Source organism: Castor canadensis, chromosome 2 (genome assembly GCF_047511655.1).
Source record: "Castor canadensis chromosome 2, mCasCan1.hap1v2, whole genome shotgun sequence".
NCBI lineage: Eukaryota > Metazoa > Chordata > Mammalia > Rodentia > Castoridae > Castor > Castor canadensis.
The window spans coordinates 90,930,252-90,948,424 of NC_133387.1; the positions used below are offsets into that span (position 1 = coordinate 90,930,252).

The 18,173-nt window shown below is 39.2% G+C and overlaps 1 protein-coding gene across 6 annotated transcripts in view; it reads left to right on the forward strand.

The window, feature by feature from the left end:
• Avl9 (AVL9 cell migration associated) overlaps window positions 1-14,920 on the forward strand; it is a 44,295-nt gene extending 29,375 nt beyond the window's left edge. For 5 of the 6 annotated variants that reach the window (XM_074065269.1, XM_020180006.2, XM_074065270.1 and 2 more), the window contains 6 exons: window positions 411-545; window positions 1,992-2,211; window positions 4,607-4,724; window positions 7,490-7,543; window positions 7,995-8,083; window positions 10,169-14,920. In XM_074065269.1, coding sequence (XP_073921370.1) covers window positions 411-545; window positions 1,992-2,211; window positions 4,607-4,724; window positions 7,490-7,543; window positions 7,995-8,083; window positions 10,169-10,284 — 732 coding nt within the window. In that variant the 3' untranslated portion in view covers window positions 10,285-14,920. The remainder of the gene's footprint in view (window positions 1-410; window positions 546-1,991; window positions 2,212-4,606; window positions 4,725-7,489; window positions 7,544-7,994; window positions 8,084-10,168) is intronic. The other variant, XM_074065273.1, reaches the window with a different exon arrangement.
• The last annotated feature ends 3,253 nt before the right edge of the window (window positions 14,921-18,173 follow it).

The window sequence follows — 18,173 nt, forward strand, 5'->3', positions numbered from 1 at the left end:
CCCATGTAGCTGAGATTATAGACATAAGCCACAGCACCTGGCTATGTTTTAAAATGTTTAACAGCTTTAATAGATATAGTACTTCATTTCTAAAATGAAAAAGTCCAATTCATTAATTACTGTAAAGTCTTTTAAATTGAACCAAGAACAAGGTGATCTAACAGGAAAACCATGGTATTAAACCATCATGCCCTGCTTTGACCACTCATGGAGAAAATTAGCTAATCAATATCTAGACTTATTGCACCCCAGACCTGAAATTCTTCTGGAATATTTTTTAGTGAGTCAGTGATTAGCTGCCTGGGACAGGCAGGGAAATGTGGGCATTTCTTTTATTGTTAGCACTTCTGCTGTTAGTGTGAAAAGAGAAGGAGCTGTTTTATATCTTCTGTTCCTCTCGTAATCTACAGGGATATCTTTGTCTGCCTTATATGGCACTGCAGCAGCACCATCTCCTTTCTGATGTCACCGTTAGGGGGTTTGTTGCTGGAGCTACGAACATCCTTTTTCGACAACAGAAACACCTCAGTGATGCCATTGTGGAAGTACGTTTATATCTAAGTGTGTGCTTGGCCCTGCTGTCCCTCTGTTTCTTTTTACGTGTAATTATGAAGGTATAGTAAGGCAGTCTAAGCACTTTATATGTAGTCACTGATCTAATTCTTGTAACAGCCCTATAAGATAGGCACGGATACTATCTACATTTTATGCACATGGAAGTTAAGGAACAAAGAGATTAAGTGACTTGTACAATATCAAACAACCTGTAAATGGATGAGCTAGGATTCCAAACTGAGCAATGCGAACCTACCACGATCTCACAACTTACTGAAGTGTATCTATTGTTCAATAATTTAAATCCTTCTAGCTGCTTTAATATGCTTCTGATACTAAGAAGGAAGCTAAGAGTAGGTATTTGACATCACTATACAAGAAATTTAAATAATTTTTTAATTTTGCAAATGAAATTTTACATTTTCTTAAAAATTTTTTTTACAGTACTGGGATTTGAACTCAGGGCCTACACCTTGAGCCACTCCACCAGCCCTTTTTTGCGAAGGGTTTTTTCACATAGGGTCTTGTGGAACTAATTACCTGGTCTGGCTTTGAAACACGATTCTCCTGATCACTGCTTTCTTAGTAGCTAGGATTACCGGCATGAACCACCAGCATCTGGCAAAACTTTACAATTTTTTAAAAGAAGCCTTTAAAAAGAATTTTAGCCACACTAAGGTTTTTGTAGTCTCTGATAAAAAGTATGTACATCATGGGAAATTGTTATATAATAAATGAGAACTCTTAAGATTCAAAATTATTTTTATTATGATCCTGAAGGAAGGATAAGTGTGCATATCATGCCAAGACAATACAGATAGGAAAGCCACAGAGTTGCTTTAGCATTGCTGATTACATTCTAGTTTGAAAGGTGGCTGATGTGTTCATACTTTTAAACTAACGTGTAGGAATTGGGGGGTGCAGCTCAGTGATAGAGCACTTTGTCTAGCATGCACGAGGCCCTGGGTTCTATCCCCAGCACTGTACAAAAAAAAGAGAGAGAAACTTATAAGTTACATATATTTATTTGTATATAAATATTACATAATAAAAATATTCTAGAGTATCCATGCACTCAAAAGGAAAAATTGTAGAAATTATACTGAAACTTGTTCATTTCTGATGGTGAGCTAAAGGTGATTTTTATTGTATATGTTTCTATATTTTCTATAATATTTGCAACCAACTAGAAACATTTTGTAATTCAAAACCCATATTTGTGCATGTATTTTCTAAAAACAAAATGGGTATTTTTTAAATAGAAAAAGTAGAAACTTCAGTGTAAAATTGGTCTCTTTCTTAGACTCACCTTTGGTGAATGCTGTTATTCATATTTTTTATTTCCAGCTCCAACTTCACAGTAGTTACTATTTAAAGTGTGGCATGGATATCTGCGTGAATGCCCAGACTCTGACTTGTACCTGGGTGCCCTCTAGGTAGAAGAAGCTCTGATCCAGATCCATGATCCAGAACTCAGGAAGCTGCTTAACCCAACCACTGCAGACCTAAGGTTCGCAGATTACCTAGTGAGGCACGTGACTGAGAACCGGGATGATGTCTTCCTAGATGGCACAGGCTGGGAGGGAGGTGACGAGTGGATCCGGGCCCAGTTTGCAGTCTACATCCATGCCCTGCTGGCTGCCACACTGCAGTTAGGTAAGAAACCACAGTGCTACCTTTCGTGTAATTGTTGATGTTCTAACACTTGTAATGTTAGAACAAGAAATAACATTTATTGTAGAAAGTTACCTGTTACTTCTTTGTACACAGAGAATTACTCGAGTACTTTATATCCTTCCAGACCTTTTTCTTTACATGTATTTTGGACTTTTTGTGGGGCTAGGTTGAACCCTGGGCCTTGCACATGTTAGGCAATTGCTTTTTCACTAAGCTAATTCCTAGCTCACACATTTTGGGCTTTGGTTTTATGGGGTTTTGAGTAGTACTTTTACAAAAATGGATCCCTTTAAGTATGTTTCCTGAAACTCACTGTTTATTACTCTAAAATAGAAACATAAGCATACATCAAGACAGTAAGTACTGAACTTTATCATCCTTGGCTAAATATTTCATTGTGTGGAAGGATATATCAGTATTTGGTAGCTTTAACTGCTGGCATGTTTTGAAGAAATCTGCAGAAAAGAGAGAAACATAAAAAATAGGACTCATTGAAAATCACATTCTGAGTGATTAAATTTTCAAAATTTTTACTTCATTCTAAGAAATACTATTCCGATTAAATGGCTCAAAAGGTGCAGGTAAACATAGATACACTGCTGGGTCAAAACTGTCCCATTCCCTGTAGAGGAGAATATATAAAAAGTAGAAATGGAGATTTAGCAAATACTCAGTAGACTTGTTGTTGTTACAGGTGTTGGACTTGTCGGGGGTTTTTGTGCCCTTATTACCTCTACTTTTTAAAATTGTGATGAAATACACATAACATGAAATTGATCATGTTAACACTCTGTAAATGGGCAGTTCCATGGTCCCACTGTTATGTCCAGAGGTTTTAAGCCCATACTACCACCACTGTCTTCCAGGTTAAGTCTTCCCAGGTGTATGTGGCACTTTAAATCTTCAGCATGTTCTTCATTTGTAAAGAAAAGCCAGCAAGTCATTTGTTAGTCAGATGTTTTTAAGTGTCTGCTGCTTCTCCAAGTATAGCAGCTGAGACATCAAATTTAAATCTTTTAACCCAAATTCATTCAGTAATCTAAACAGGAAGCCCAAATTTTCACCAGTCATTTGACTTCATGAGTAACTTAATTTACCTTTTTGAAGTATTTACCCAGGAGGCTATAAACACTATATAATAGTAGTAGCTAACTTTTCCCCCATTTAATAACACACAGGGATCTGTTCCAAACACTTTAAATCTTGCAATTCATCTTTACAGCAATCCTGGAGGTGATGCCGGGACACCTCCATGTTGCAGAAGGCAGATGAGGCACAGAAAGGTTAAATAGCTCACTCGTAAATCTCTCAGGAGGCTGAGCTGGGATTTAAACCCACTCTCACTTAAACCCATGTTCTTGCTAAAGTCAGGAGAGGAAATTGAGCTCAATGTGTTCAACCTGTTTGAGGAATCCATTCTTAGAAGTGCATCTCATGCTACAGGTGGAACTGTGTCTCTCTTCTTTCCTAGCAACAAAAGGTTCTTGTATTTCACATGTAAAGCAAACAATGCAGCTAGACAGTTGCACATACCTGTAAACCCCACCTTCTCAGGAAACTGAGGTCTGAGGATCATGAGTTTGAGGCCAGCCTGGATATATAACAAGATCCGGTCTCAAAAATAAAACAAAGGACTGGGTGTGACCCAAGAGCTAGTATGCTTGCTTACCAAGCACAGGGCCCTGAGTTGAACCCCCAAAATCACTCCCCAAAAAAGTAAACAACATGCATATAACATATGAAGCAATAGTCACTTGAATCATTTTGCCAGACCCTTTCTGTTGTTTCCAGTAGAAGAAATGCTGTGCAATGAAGCTTTCTCATTAAAATGATAAAGCTGTAAACTAGTAAGCATTAAATATGAAACTCCCCATCGTGAAGTATTTTTGACAGTGAAATAATTGCTAAAATAGCTAATTTATTCTTTTTTAATCTTTTTATTTTTGTAGAAAACTGACATTTGTGCAAAGTTAGAAAAATATCCTCACTGCCTTTTCATATGCTTAGAGCAGTATGTTTATTCACTGTCAAGTCTTGTTTTTGTTTAATAAATAATGCTATCCTCATAATGGTAAGGACAACATGGAAACATTTTGGAGTTGTAAGAAACCTTGGAAAATATCTGGCTCAGCCCTCTTATTTTCCAGTTAGGAAAACGAAGTTCTCAGTGATTAAGTGACTTGCCAAAGGCCACATAGCTTCTTAACAGGATTTCTGGAACTAGACCCAAGTTTCCTGACATCTGGTAGGCTATCTCTCAAAAAATGTGGGCGGGCAGGAGGATAAAACCATTCCTTTACCCTTTGTGGTTGTAAATCTTCAATCCTGAGTGGGTACAGTCCAGCATAACTTCTTTAAAATATTTACTTGACAGATAATGAAAAGATGTTATCAGATTATGGGACAACTTTTGTTACAGCGTGGAAGAATACTCACAACTACAGGGTATGGAACAGCAATAAGCATCCAGCACTTGGAGAAATCAATCCAAAGTAAGCACCTCCTCTGAAGACTGACAGATAGCATGCAAAGTCATTGCTCTACTAAGAGTGCCCAATATAAGGAGTTATATCTTAACTTTGATGTGAATATACTTAAGAACAACCTTTGGTGGGTTGTCAAAAGGCTTCCATATATGACAAAACAGTTTAAAAATTGCTTTCATATTCTAAGTCCTTAAACAGAAAGCACAAGGCTTTCTTTTTGTCGTTTCTTGTTGCTCTTGTGTTGTTTTTTTGCAGTTCTACATATTGAACACAGGGCCTTGCACATGCTAGGCAAGTGCTCTACCACTGAGTTACACCCCCATCCTACAGATCATTATTAGGAACACTTAGTTAGTGCAGTTCAGAGAAGAAGTGTCTGGCACATGGTAATGCTTAGCATGTGAAGGTTCTTCTCTCCCTTTCCTTGGAGCTGTACATGAACAGAATGGTCAAATAAGATGGAATCCAGACTAGGGTTGTAGCTCAGTAGTAGAGTACTTGCCTAGCATACACAAGGCCCTGGGTTCAATCCCTAACACTTTAAATAAACCCTAACAAGATAGAGCCTAGAAGAAAATATATCAGATTCTTAAATTTAATACCTGCCATAATGCTGAATGTTGACCTGACAAAGGCTTTATCCCACCTAGACATAAAAAAAAAAATGCTGTGAATTGGTGCGATTAAATGACATCTGTGTGTGAATACAACAGATTAAAGGGAGACAATTAATATAATACGTACAGGAACTTTATAAATTAAACAATTAAAGTGATAGGTTTTAATGGTATATGCATACACTGGTGTTATCATTGTAATTTAAACTCCTAAATAGTGAGAAATGGACAGAAGTCAACTTTGTACTGTCTACCATGTTATTTTGAGACTATGGTCTATTTAGCTAAAGTGGGGGTGTAATTGGTGCTAGAATGGATACCCCCACATAGGGTTGGTCAGGGGGAGACATTTAAGCCATAGTAACTTGGGAAGCAACTGTATGGGTGAGGTAATGTGGAAGCATTTTGAAGACCATCTATTAAGCTTTGTATCTTCTCTAGGAAAATCACTAGTTTCAACACACTAATTTTGGTGAATTTAGTCAGACTTGGCTATAGCAGAAACCTAATATTGCTGTTTGAATACAGTAAAACCAGAATTATAAGACAAATACCACATTAGTAATATTAACTAAAAGACCTAAGACTTCAAAGTAATCTCCCTCACTAACTATAAGGCTTGTTCTGAAGCAGGCTGAGTGGAGACAGATGTGATTTGGATTGCTTGGTGGCCATGTTCAGAAGGCAGGGCCCCCTGTCACTTGTCCAGCAGTCACTGCATCTGGTGTCTTGAACCAGCTCTACAGATTTTAATAGGTTCTTAAAAGGCTTAGCCGAAACGAGGTTTAAGAAATTTTAAAATAGTGCTTAGAAAAAAATGTATAAAGATGGGCTGGGGGTATAGCTGAAGGGTAGATGGCTTGCCTAGCTCATGCAAAGCCCGGAGTTTGATCCCCAGCACAACAAAAAGAAAAATGTATAACGATATTGAGGTTAGGGGGGCTAAAGAGAAAGCTGAAGATGGGGCACATTAACTGAAACATATGTGTAGGGTATGCAGCATGACAGCAGATTTTCAGCATTTTTACCAGATTAAAAACAAGAAATGATAGCCTTCAGTTGTTACCAGAGGTATAATTTAGGAATATCCCAAATTAATTATACTATTTAAGATCTATGAAATCCTTCAATTCCTAAAGATGAAGAAGGGTAGCCCTCTCTCTCACCAAGCAGCAGGCACATTGCATCTATAAATACAGTCTTCCTAGGAACAGAGAAAGTGATGATGTAATTTGTCAGATTTTCAGTCCTGTGATTCAAGAATCCCCCAAAAAGATGTGTTCCCTACTCTTACTTTGGCCAGAGCAGTTTGTAGTCATTTGAAAAACTCTTTAAGAAGCATTTTATAAGTAGCTATAGATTTTACTAGGGCTACTGTCTTTGTTAGAATTTGATAGAGGGATCCCTGAGTATGAGATAAGAATTTGAATGTATTGACCTTCTCTTTACAATCTGTAATCAAGTTGTGTATTTGGAGTTTTTTTCAGTATATGTTTTTCCTTTTGTATAGCAGAAATTAGGAAATAAGAATAATGTACTTTCTTATAAAAATATAGTGTTATTTTTAGACCTGCATTTTGAGTTATTTTCCTAACTGGATTTTTCTAATCATTGGCAAATCTTCTCATGACCAGCAGCACACATAAGATGGGCAAGATCAAGCTTCAACCACGACCATGGCCTAAATCAGTGACTATCCTGTGGAATTTTAAAAAAATAATGTTGGGCTGGTGGAGCGGCTCAAGTGGTAGAGCGCCTGCCTAGCAGGTGTGAGGTGGTGTTCAAGCCCCAGTACCGCCAAAAAAAATTATTTTAAGAAAAAGTTTAAAACATGGTGATGCTTGGGCCCCACTCCATACCAAAGAAGTCAGAATGTCAGGGTAGTACTAACCACCTCCGTCCCCCAAGATGAATGTGTGTGTGCATATACATACTCTCTCACATTTTAAAAGGTAGGAAAAAGAAAGCTCAGAGGAGTTAGATAGTTTCTTTTGGATCTCATTAGCCATGAGTGACAAGCTGTTATCTAAAACTAGCTTCCTGACACCAATTTTAGAGTATTACCTCTTATCTTTGTGAGTCAAGAGTTCCTTGTGGTAACTCTTTGCAGCTTTGATGAAGTATTTATAGTCTAACTAAAATTTTGTTTTACAGCCATCCATTTCAAGGCCAGTATTCAGTGTCAGACATGAAGTTAAGATTCTCACAGTGAGTACTTAGAGAAAATATGGGGAAAACTCTTGGAATTTATATCATATGTCTGGGGATTTTGTTTCTTCACTTGATAGACTTTTGCTTCAAATAGTAACAAAATATGTGCCTAACACTCTCTGGTTGGGCAGTGTGCACATTTCAAAGTGCACATTAGTGTTCTGTGAAGAATGGTGTAAATGAATAACAGATTTGCCATTCTTCTTTTGGTGAAGAGCCTTTGCCAAACCATGGCTGTCAGGGAGATTTAACTGCCCATCCTTATTTCTTCAGCACTTTTTGGTTCATCTCTGTTTTTTGAGCATCTTCTGAAACTTTAGATGCCTAGAAGATTAATAATTTACTCATAACAAGTAATTATTTTTTCTCAATACTAATATGTGTGGTGTGTGTGCATGTGTGAGACTTAAAAAAAAATTTGTACTTAACACTTCTTTCCTTTATCTAGTTCTGTTCAGAACAGCGAACGTGGCAAAAAAATTGGAAATGTCATGGTCACAACCAGTCGGAATGTTGTACAAACAGGAAAAGCTGTTGGTAAGGCACGCCTTTTGACAGGAGCACATTGGAGTTACGCACATCTGTTTTCTAACCACAGTATATAATTGGTAAAAAACAAAGTTGTAGAGATCTGTTTATCACACAGTAATAAAAGATGGTTTTTAAAAATATTCTGTCTTACTTAAAAAGTTCTTGTGGCAGAAGATAACATCAAATACGAGTTCAACAAATTTCACATTCCCGATACATAGCAATAAAGTTTTCTGATGCATCACTGTTCTATTACCAGGGTTGAATCTTCACTTAGTGTTTCTCTATTTCTTGTGCTGTCCACATAGTTCCTTATAAATAATAGAGGCTCATAATCAGAAGGAATTAGTGGTTGCTATTTTCTCTAAAGTACTTTCACACATAAAGAATGAATGGCTGGACATGATAAATGCCTATAATCCCAGCACTTGGGAAGTAGAGTACATACCTAGACTCTGTCAGAAAAGAAAAGAAAAGAAAAGAAGAGAAAAAAGGAAAGGAATGAAACCACTTGATTTTTTAAAAAGAGATCAACAATATTTATAAAACATTTACAGACTAACAGAGAACATAGAGAAAAGATATAAATTACCAATATTAGAAATGAAAGAGGAGACATCACTACAAATCTTACAGAAACTGAAAGGATAAGTGAATATTGTGAATAATTTTATGCCAACCATTTTGACAACACAGATGAAATATATAAATTCTTTGAAAGACTCAAATTACCAAAACTGATTCAATAAGAAATAAGATATCTGCAAGGCATGGTGGCTCATACTACCATGGTAGCTATAATCCTAGCTACTTGGGAGGTAGAGATTGGGAGGATTGTGGCTTGAGGCCAGCCCAGGTATAAACACAAGACCTTGTCTTGAAAATAATCGAAGCATAAAGGGATGGATGGGTTGTAGCTCAGGTGCTAAAGTATCTACCTAGAAGGCATAAGGACCTGAGTTTAAACCCCAGTGCTGTCAAAAAAGAAAGAAATCTAAAAGCCAGGCACAGTGGCCCACACCTGTAATTCTAGCTACTTGGGAAGCAGAGATCAGGAGGATCATGGTTTGAAGCCAGCCTGGGCAAAAAAGTAAAAGCAAGACCCCATGTCAGCCAACTAGCTAGATATGGTGGCGCACACTTGTGATCCCATATAGACAGGAGGGTATAGAGAGGGAGTTGTGACCTGAGGTTGACCTTATGCAAAAACACTAGACTTTTTCTGGAAAATAAAAATAAAAAAAAATAAATAAATAAAAATAGCAAAACGGTTAGCTGGAGAGCTCAAGTAGTAGAGAGTGCCTCGTAACTACAAGTCCTTGAGTTCAAACCCCAGTACCACCACTCAGAGAAGAGTGGTTAATAGATAAATAGCTATTTAAATTATCAACTCAGTAGTTAAGGTATAAAAAGTATATTTAACTTTTTAAGCTCCAAATAATTCTTGTGCACAGAATATTAAACAGTGCTTAGTGTGAGCTTCTACAATAAGAAATGATCCAGTTTCCATGGAAAGAGATTATTTTGAAACTAGAAATTTAAATGGTACTTTACTATTCCATATTACTGTGTTCCAGTGAATTAGTATTTATTAATCTTCATAGTTATTTATAAATTACAAAATTATAAAAATAGTTATTAAAGAGTCTAGTGTTTTTGCACAGGATCAACCTCAGATCACAACTCCTTCTGTAGACCCTCCTGCCAATATGGCATCACAGGTGTGCACCACCAAAACTAGCTAGTTGGTTGATAAAGGGGGTCTTGCTTTTTTCCCCCCCAGGCTGGCCTCGAACCATGATCCTCCTGATCTCTGCCTCTCAAGTAGTTAAAATTACAGGCGTGAGCCCCTGTGCCTGGCTTCTAGATTTCTCTTCTCTTTTTTAGTGGTACTGGGGTTTAAACTCAGGTCCTTATGGCTTGCTTTAACAAAACTTAAAACTCACTGCCTCTAGCAAAACTTAAGATGTGGGCTGGGGATGGGGCTCAGTGGTAGAGCACTTGCCTAGCATTTATAAAGCCCTGGGTTCCAACCTTAGCACTACAAAAAGTAAAAAATTTATTTTTCCTTTGTTTTTCCTTTCCCACCAGGCCAATCAGTGGGAGGAGCTTTTTCCAGTGCCAAGACAGCTATGTCTTCATGGCTGTCTACTTTCACCACTTCTGTCCCACAGAGTCTTCCTGAGCCACCTAATGGGAAGCCCTGAGTCCGGCAGGGGAGGCTGCATTGCTTTCTTGGGTGTGAGCACTCCTTGTCCATCTGCTGCTCCCAGACTCTTCTTTATCAGCATGGCCCACAGCAGGGGACCAGGGACATTGAACTGTTCACATGGATGGTTGCACTGTTCAGATGAATGCCACAGGATGTTGAAAAGATGAAATCACAACCATAGCAGTGATGGCTTCCCAGGTCGAGGTTTAAATTGACTACTTTTATTTCATTCTGAGCCTGATTAAAAAAAATGAACCTTGTAATGAATTTAAGTTTTGAGAATGTACATTTGTTTACTTTAGAAAAGTTTTTTCAAGTGTATATTTTGTTCTGTTTTGATGTTTGAATATCTAGATGACCACTGTAATTTATACTTACTAAAATTAAGTTATATTACTGTTTTAATTTCTCTGAAGTTGGCCTTAAAATGTGCACATAAAGTTTCGGGGCTGTACAATCCACGCTTACTCTTTTCCTGAGTTTTAGGATTACTTTTTTTTTTTTGTTTTGTCTTCTACCCACAAAATACACTTACCAATTCACTTCTTCAGAGAACCATGAAAGTCATAGGGGTAGGATCTGAGGATAGGGTATCTTGTTTTGTGTTTTTAACTTGATCTTTGCTGACAAACTTGCTTTGAGGCACGAAGGAAAGGCACTCTGCTTTCCTTTTCTGACTGCCAGTGAGCGTGCCAGGAGAGCATGGTGGGCATGGTGGTGTTGAAGCAGTGTGACGTGATGTCTCTAGGCAACACTTTCAAATACCCACGTGTAACTTCATCAGCTCAGTCATGTTGCAGTCCTTACTAGCACCTTTTTTTTGTTGTTGTTAAACCCAAAGTTTGTGCCTTCTGTTTCTTCTTTTGAACAGTTTTCTATTGGGTGTTGAGAGACCTAAGGGTTTTCTCTTAGTCTTATTCTTCATCAAGATTTTCAGGGAACTGGCCTTTCTTATTTCCCTGATGGAAAAATCCTCCTGTAGTCAATTTCTGCCTCTTTCTAATCATATTTAAAAAAGTAAAATGACCCAAGAATATTAAACAACTCAACTAGATTCACATTTTGAAAAGGAAGAGGCAAGAGAAGAAAACTACAGCCATCCTGCCAGCTACCTGTTTGGTAAAGGGTGTCTAGTTTCATGGTACTATGTGCATGTGTTTCCCTACTTCTGATTTGTGCCCAGCAGGAGTTCATGTGTTGGCAATGCTCAGCTCCTGTTTGCTGTTCAAGGACACTTGAATGGGTGCTGTCAGGGAGTACCTATGGGAAGCAGTTGCCTTTTCAGAAACAATACACACATCTTCTACATATGGTGTATAAGGATATTTGGGAAATAAGGGGCCTAATTAAGGGCACAGTGACTGTCTTTGATTTGTCCTTATGTTTATGAGTAAAATCATCCTAATGCATGCGAAAAGAACATAGGGGCATCATCTAAACACCCCTGAAATTTTCCAGTTTGTGTTTTCATGCAAGTCCGCCAGATCTAGAAGCATACTTCCGTTTTAGCCTAGTGACTTGAGAGTTCAGTGATGATAAATTGCACGGTCAAATGTGAGAACTTGCTCACATGAATTCGCTTCAGGCCACGGAAGTTAACCTTAGGAAATACTGTTTGAGAGAAGAAAGTAATACCAACAAAACTACAAAAGGTGCCCTAATCAGTGCTGTGCTCAGACTATAAAGAATTCCTTCTAAAGTCAGGCATGGTAGTGCATGCCCAAATCCCAACACTTGCGACTTAAAACATGTATATGTTTTATATATAGATAATATATATACACATGTTCAAATGGGGGACGCAATACTAAAGCGAAGTTAAATTTCATGTAACTAGGTTTTTTAATGGATTCCAAGTATGGGTTGGGTTGTTTTTGAATAGTGAGAGATGAGTTTACCCCAGTCATAATATAAACCTGATACAGGCTAAAGGATGACCTAAGGTTCTGCTGGCTGGCTCCATGGGACCTCTCGCTCCTGGCTGCGTGAATTTCTGACAGTTGACAAGTTCTTCACATATGCACTCTGTCACATACCAAGTAATGATGCGGCCACATGGCACGATATGTTGAAATGAATTCTGCTTCTTTCCCCCCTTTTTTTTTTCTTTAGATAATTCTAAGACAGGATCTTGCTGTGTAACTCAGCGGCCTTAAACTCTTGATTGTCCTGCCTCAGCCTCCCAAGTAACTCAGATTATAGGCATGCCCAGCTTGAATGTGTATTTTGTTTCTATTAGTGTTACTAGTTAAGAGTTTTAACTCTTCAAGTACTCTTCACTGGCTAAATAAAATAAATATCTCAGAAAATAGAACTTCTGTCATAAAAATGGTCAAACGACCATACCTCTGCTTTCTTCAGGTTCTGGGAGGTGTTGGGCTTTTGAAGAAGCATAGGCCATGATTATGTTGTGACAGGGGCCCTGAGGCAACCAGCACAGTTGAGGTCAGGGAGCCTGGTGCTGACCCTGGGAACCCACATGCTTCAGGCTTGCGTTCTGGGCTCCTGCTAAGTGACCAACTTAGAAGCAGAGCACCCTTCTAAACACTGGTTCTGTGGGCCATTCGAGCCAACATTGTACCATCTTTTAACATCACCAGGAAAGGGGTTGGTGGCCATATTTATTACACAATGATTGCCAAGGTTTTGTGTCGTAAGGAACTGAGAATTTGTAGCTAGGGCTCAGAAAGCTAGAGTAAGGTAGCCCTTTCCTGGTTTTTAGGCATATGAACTCTATAGTTTGGTGGTGGCTTCACTGCTGTCCTACTGACTTAAAGTAGCAATTGGATAAAACCCCTGGTATGTTCCTGTGCAATAATGACAATGGTGCAGATTAGAACGAGAGTTAAAGCTAGGGGGCTGTGGGTAGGTGAATAGGGAAAGTTGCATGTCACAGAGGGGACTGAATGTATCTGGCTCACATACAGTCCGAACAGTCCTGTCTTCACATCCATTAATGATTCACTAGCCCCCAAGTCCTAAGACAGTTCTCATCTCCTACTTTAAGAAACAGTAGAACTGTTCCTTGGCAGCAAACTTCTGCCAGAGTACTGTGAATTCCTTGCCTTCCAAGTTCTGTACTGAGCATTTCATGTCTTTTAGAAAAACTTCCTTTGGAAAGCCGTGGAGAAAGCAAATTAGGAAGAGAGAGAAGGAAGAAGTTATTGCGTGGGTAAGGAACAAGGTACTGACAGTCTGGGTTAAAGTATTTTGATAGAAGTATTTAATCTGCTCACAGGGTTATAAGGATTCTTTTAGAAGTTAAAATTTTAATCTGCTAGCTACATGTCTAAGTGAAGCTATGCCATTATCTCTTTGGGAGGCAGCTTTTGTTAATGTTCTGTATTCCATGGAGAAAAGTTTTGTAGAAGTTACAGCCAGTGGTCCCTTTCTGTCCAGTGCTGGTAATGAGCAGGGCTGTAAGAGGCCAGCATCCTGATCTTTAGCTACAGAATCTGCTGCTGCCTCTGTACAGAGCAGCCTGTGAGGACAATAATGCTAATGTGGCCCATTATTGTATTGGGGACTTGGAATCAACGTTTGTGTGCTCTGATTCTTTGGTGAGAGGTGGCACAGCATTAGTGGCTTTCCACCCATTCCCTTGGATGCCTTTAAACTTGACGGAGAATGCTGTCTAAGTCACTTGGAGATGGTTACATTCCTCATAGCATACTGTGCTGCTAGGGCTCTCATTCCAAGTCTTCTGACTTCATTGCATTGGAATTGCTTTTCCATAATTTCCAACATTCCATAAATATTTGTAAAAGACAAAGGAATGTGCTTCTTTATTCTTTTCATATAAGTTCCTTTGTACATATGACTTCCTTCCTTGCCTACATTATGAAGGAGAGAAGAAACAGCTCCCTTGCGTGGTTACTCCAGAGTTAAAAAGATTTGTGCATGTCTGAAGGGTTGGGTATATTTTGTAAAATTCTAAATACATTTGTATTTCTGTGCAGTTCAGAAGTTTACCTTTTTACTTATACTAATTAAAGATACAGAAACTATATATTTAAATCATGTAAATGGAACACGATTTAGGGGGGTTTTCCATTATTTTTCACCAGCTTCTCACACATGTAATATGCTGCTCAAAAAATTTTTTTGTGTGCAATATAAACATTTGAACATTTCAGTCAGGTACTGAGCCAGAAAGGGTCATTGAAATTTTCAGAAAGCTTCTGTGCTTAGAAAATATTTTGTTGATTTCTTTAAATATTAAGATTTTATAGCTGGAGAAATGAGATCAAGACTTATGTGTTTCAGGCCACTTGGTCATTGGTTCCTAAGTCTAGGACACATTTGATTAATAAGTTGGTAAAGGCACTTAGTGGTTACAAAATAGTTTAAATATTTGAGATTAAAGACTTTCTACAAACTTTCTAAGAAAATTTAGCTTAGAAAACTTCCTAGATTTTCTAAGGAAGTTTAGCTGTGACACGTTTTGATCAGAAAGGTTTCTCTTCCCTCTAGTAGTTTTATAATTTATACTAGTTCATTGTTTCTGTTGTTTTATAAAATGTGTTGCGATTATAAATCACGTTTGATCGTACTGAATTGTAAAACTTCTGTTGTATCTTTATTTTAAGAAAAAAATGATAATAAAATTATCCTGTTTGTCCTGCACACAATTGTTCTTGACAACTGTTGTAGAAGCACCTCCTGTGTTGCCCATGTCCTGCTTCACAATTGGACATCAGTGCTGTTTCATTCGTTAAGACAGCAGCACACAGCTGGAGGGAAGGACACACTGCTCATTCAGTCTCCTGGCATTGCTTACAGTGGCCCCTCAGCTTTCAAAGTGTGACTGCAGGAAATGCTCCCAGTCAGCATTTCCTGCCCTTGCTTGATGACATGCTGGGGTGGGGGGGGCCCTCACCATCCAGATAAGAGCTGCCTTCTCTTCATTCTGATGGGGGGGGGTTGCCATTCCTAAGTCTGATAACTTCTAGGAGCATGAACTGGGAGGAACAACCCTTCATGAAGGGCTTTCCAGCTGGAGGTGATCTGCGTGGGGTGGTGAAGCACACTTGCCGCAGAGCTGATCTGGCCAAATCCTTACCCAGCACACTTTGCATGATTCTTGTCAGTAGCCAGGGCAGCAGATCACAGGCTTGTGTTCTTTGATCTTCATCCCATCAACACCTGCCTTTGGAACCACTGACATCATAACTTGACACAAAAATTAGGATTCAAGAACAGGCGGTGTAGGCTGCCTCCTAACTTCGCCTCCCCTTCCCTCAGTCCTGTTCTTCCCTCCCTACCCCGCCCCTCCAGGAGAAACGTCACCAAATCGGCAGCCTGCCCTGGCCAACGGCCGGCCGCCAACGGACCCCGGGCTCCCCAGGCCGCTTGCTCCCCTTTCCTCCCGCGCCGTGCACTCACCACCGCGCAGGCTCGCGGGAGGGCTGTGCTGTGCCGCCATGCCCCAGCCACAGGCTGTCACCGCCACCACCTGGCAGCCTCAGCCTGGCGGGGAACGACGGGAAGCAGCAGCAGACCTTCCCCTGCACAGCACAGCTGCCACAGGACTGTTCTGCTTCATTTGCATCCTTGAAGCGCATCTGTAAAGGAGCAAGGAAAAGATGGGCTCAATAGATAAAGTTGTTTCTGAGGGGTGACCTACACTTCAAAACACTTCTAGCACGAAACACTCATGCGGATGATGATGACCGATCTGCATTGCTCCTTCTTACCAGCAGTACAGAATGATCAAGTCCAAATGGTCCAGACAGACCATTTCGATGTCCAGCCTGTTAGGTTTCTCAGGACGGAATACTTAAACCAAGAGCAATAAGAGACCCTTGTTCAGTATGCTGTTGGGGAAACACGGTTTTGAAAGCAACTCCTCTGTTCAAATGCCTGTGACTTCACAGGCATTTCAACCCAGAATTGTGAAAGCACTTTCCACGTGGGTTCTCTTGGTGGGCTGGCAGAAAAGGAGGAAGAAGTGCCAGGGTAGCCAAAGATCAGTGCTGTGCTAAGGCTATCAGAAATAACTCTCCAAAATTAGAGCTGTCTATTACTATTGAGTAATTTTTGATTTGGCTTAATTTTTTTCTTTTTTTTTGGTTTTTGGTTTTTCAAAAGTGCCTGTGCTTAGTCTTGTAAATTTAAATTTATTTTTTTAAACAAGAAAGAGTTTGGGAAATAATTTCTCCGTTCACTTTTTAAGCCTTATAACTTTTATTTTTTTTATAACTGAGAGTTGCTTCTGTAAGTACACAACAATATCATGTTGAAACAGAATAGAAACTAAGAGACTTATGGAGAACCAGTTGACTACAAACAGATATCAGTTTTTCCTTCCTCTGTAAAAATAGGCTATTTTATATTAAGTAAAGAAGAAATCAGGTGGTTATTGATCTTCCAGAGAACAAATTACTACCCAGAATTTGACAAATGACCTTAATAGGTGTTAACTCCTATATACAGGATATTGGAAAGCCTGTTGTTTTAGAATTACTTATGGTAAACTTTCTTAAAAATTATTAAGGTAAATACTTCTGAAATTCAGCATACTTTCTAAAAAATTTTGTCATTTCTATTCTTTTTCATGGCAAAAAATTTAGTATTGGATGGTACCTTTTAACCACTCCAGAGGCAAAACACCATAATTGAAAAAGAGTCAGGCTGTGGATAAAATGACCAGAAATGCAGAATGAAGTATGTAAATCCCAGCTTCATAGGAACTCTTTTAATGCTGCTTTTCTTACTGAATTAACTGGGTCATTGCCCCAGTTAATTTCCCCTTGCATGCAGTGCTGTGCTATATATAAAGAGAAAATATTGGAGATATTCTATGCTTTCTATGTAGGTTTATGTATTGTTGGAGGGTGTTTTTGCTGTGCTGTTTTGGACAAAATAATTCTGAGTTGAGGCTACAAAAATTAGAATTGAAATATTTTAAATGTATGGTTTTTAGCCTTCATTGGACTGGACTGCAGTCCTAGAGTATATAATGTGGACTAGGACCATAGGAAAATGGCAGCTGGGTAAAATGTTAGTTATGGTTGAGGTTGAGTGTTGGGTACCTAGGGGTTCATTAGTCTATTCTGGGAATTTCCATACCAAGAGCTAAAAACTGCCAGGTGTAGTGCTTTGTACCCTTAGTCCCAGCTACTAGAACAGCTGAGACAGAAAGAGCCTTGAGCAAGGGGTTCAACATAGTGAGACTGTCTCAAGAAGAAAAACAGTCAAGACCAGGTGAGGTTGTGTAATACCAGTTACTTGGGGGTCAGAGATTAGGAGAATCATGACTAGAGGCCACCCTGAGCAAAGAGTTAGCAAGATCCCATCTCAACCAACAAGGTGGGTGTGGTGGTGCGTACCTATCATCCCAGGTACACAGAAAAGGTAGGTAGGAGGATTGATGTCCAGAGGCCAGTCCCAGGCAAAAGCATAAGAACCCATCTGAAAAAATAAAGAAAAATGGGCTTGGAGTGTGGCTCAAGTGGTAGAACATCTGCCTGGCAAGGGTATGGCCCTGAGTTCAAACCGTAGTACCAACAAAGAAAAGGCTAGGTACGGTGGTACACACCTGTAATCCCATCACTCTGGAGACTGAGGTAGGAGGATCCTGAGTTCAATGTCAGCCCAGCCTCTAAGTTACAAAGTGAGACTCTATCTCAAAAAACAAACGAAAAACCCAATTTGCTAGCCACTAAATAACATTTTTACTAGGGAAAAGGGACAGACACTACAGTGGACCCTGAGTGCCTGTCAGGAATCTGAATTTAGTTTTGCAGTTCTCCTACATGGAGGCCCCCATCTCAAGCCCCTCTTCCCTGAAACCTTGGCGATCACCATTGCATTATTGCTTTCCCTCCCTTCTAGTTGTTGAAGCATTGAGCAAATTCATAATACATGGTAGTCAGAGACCAG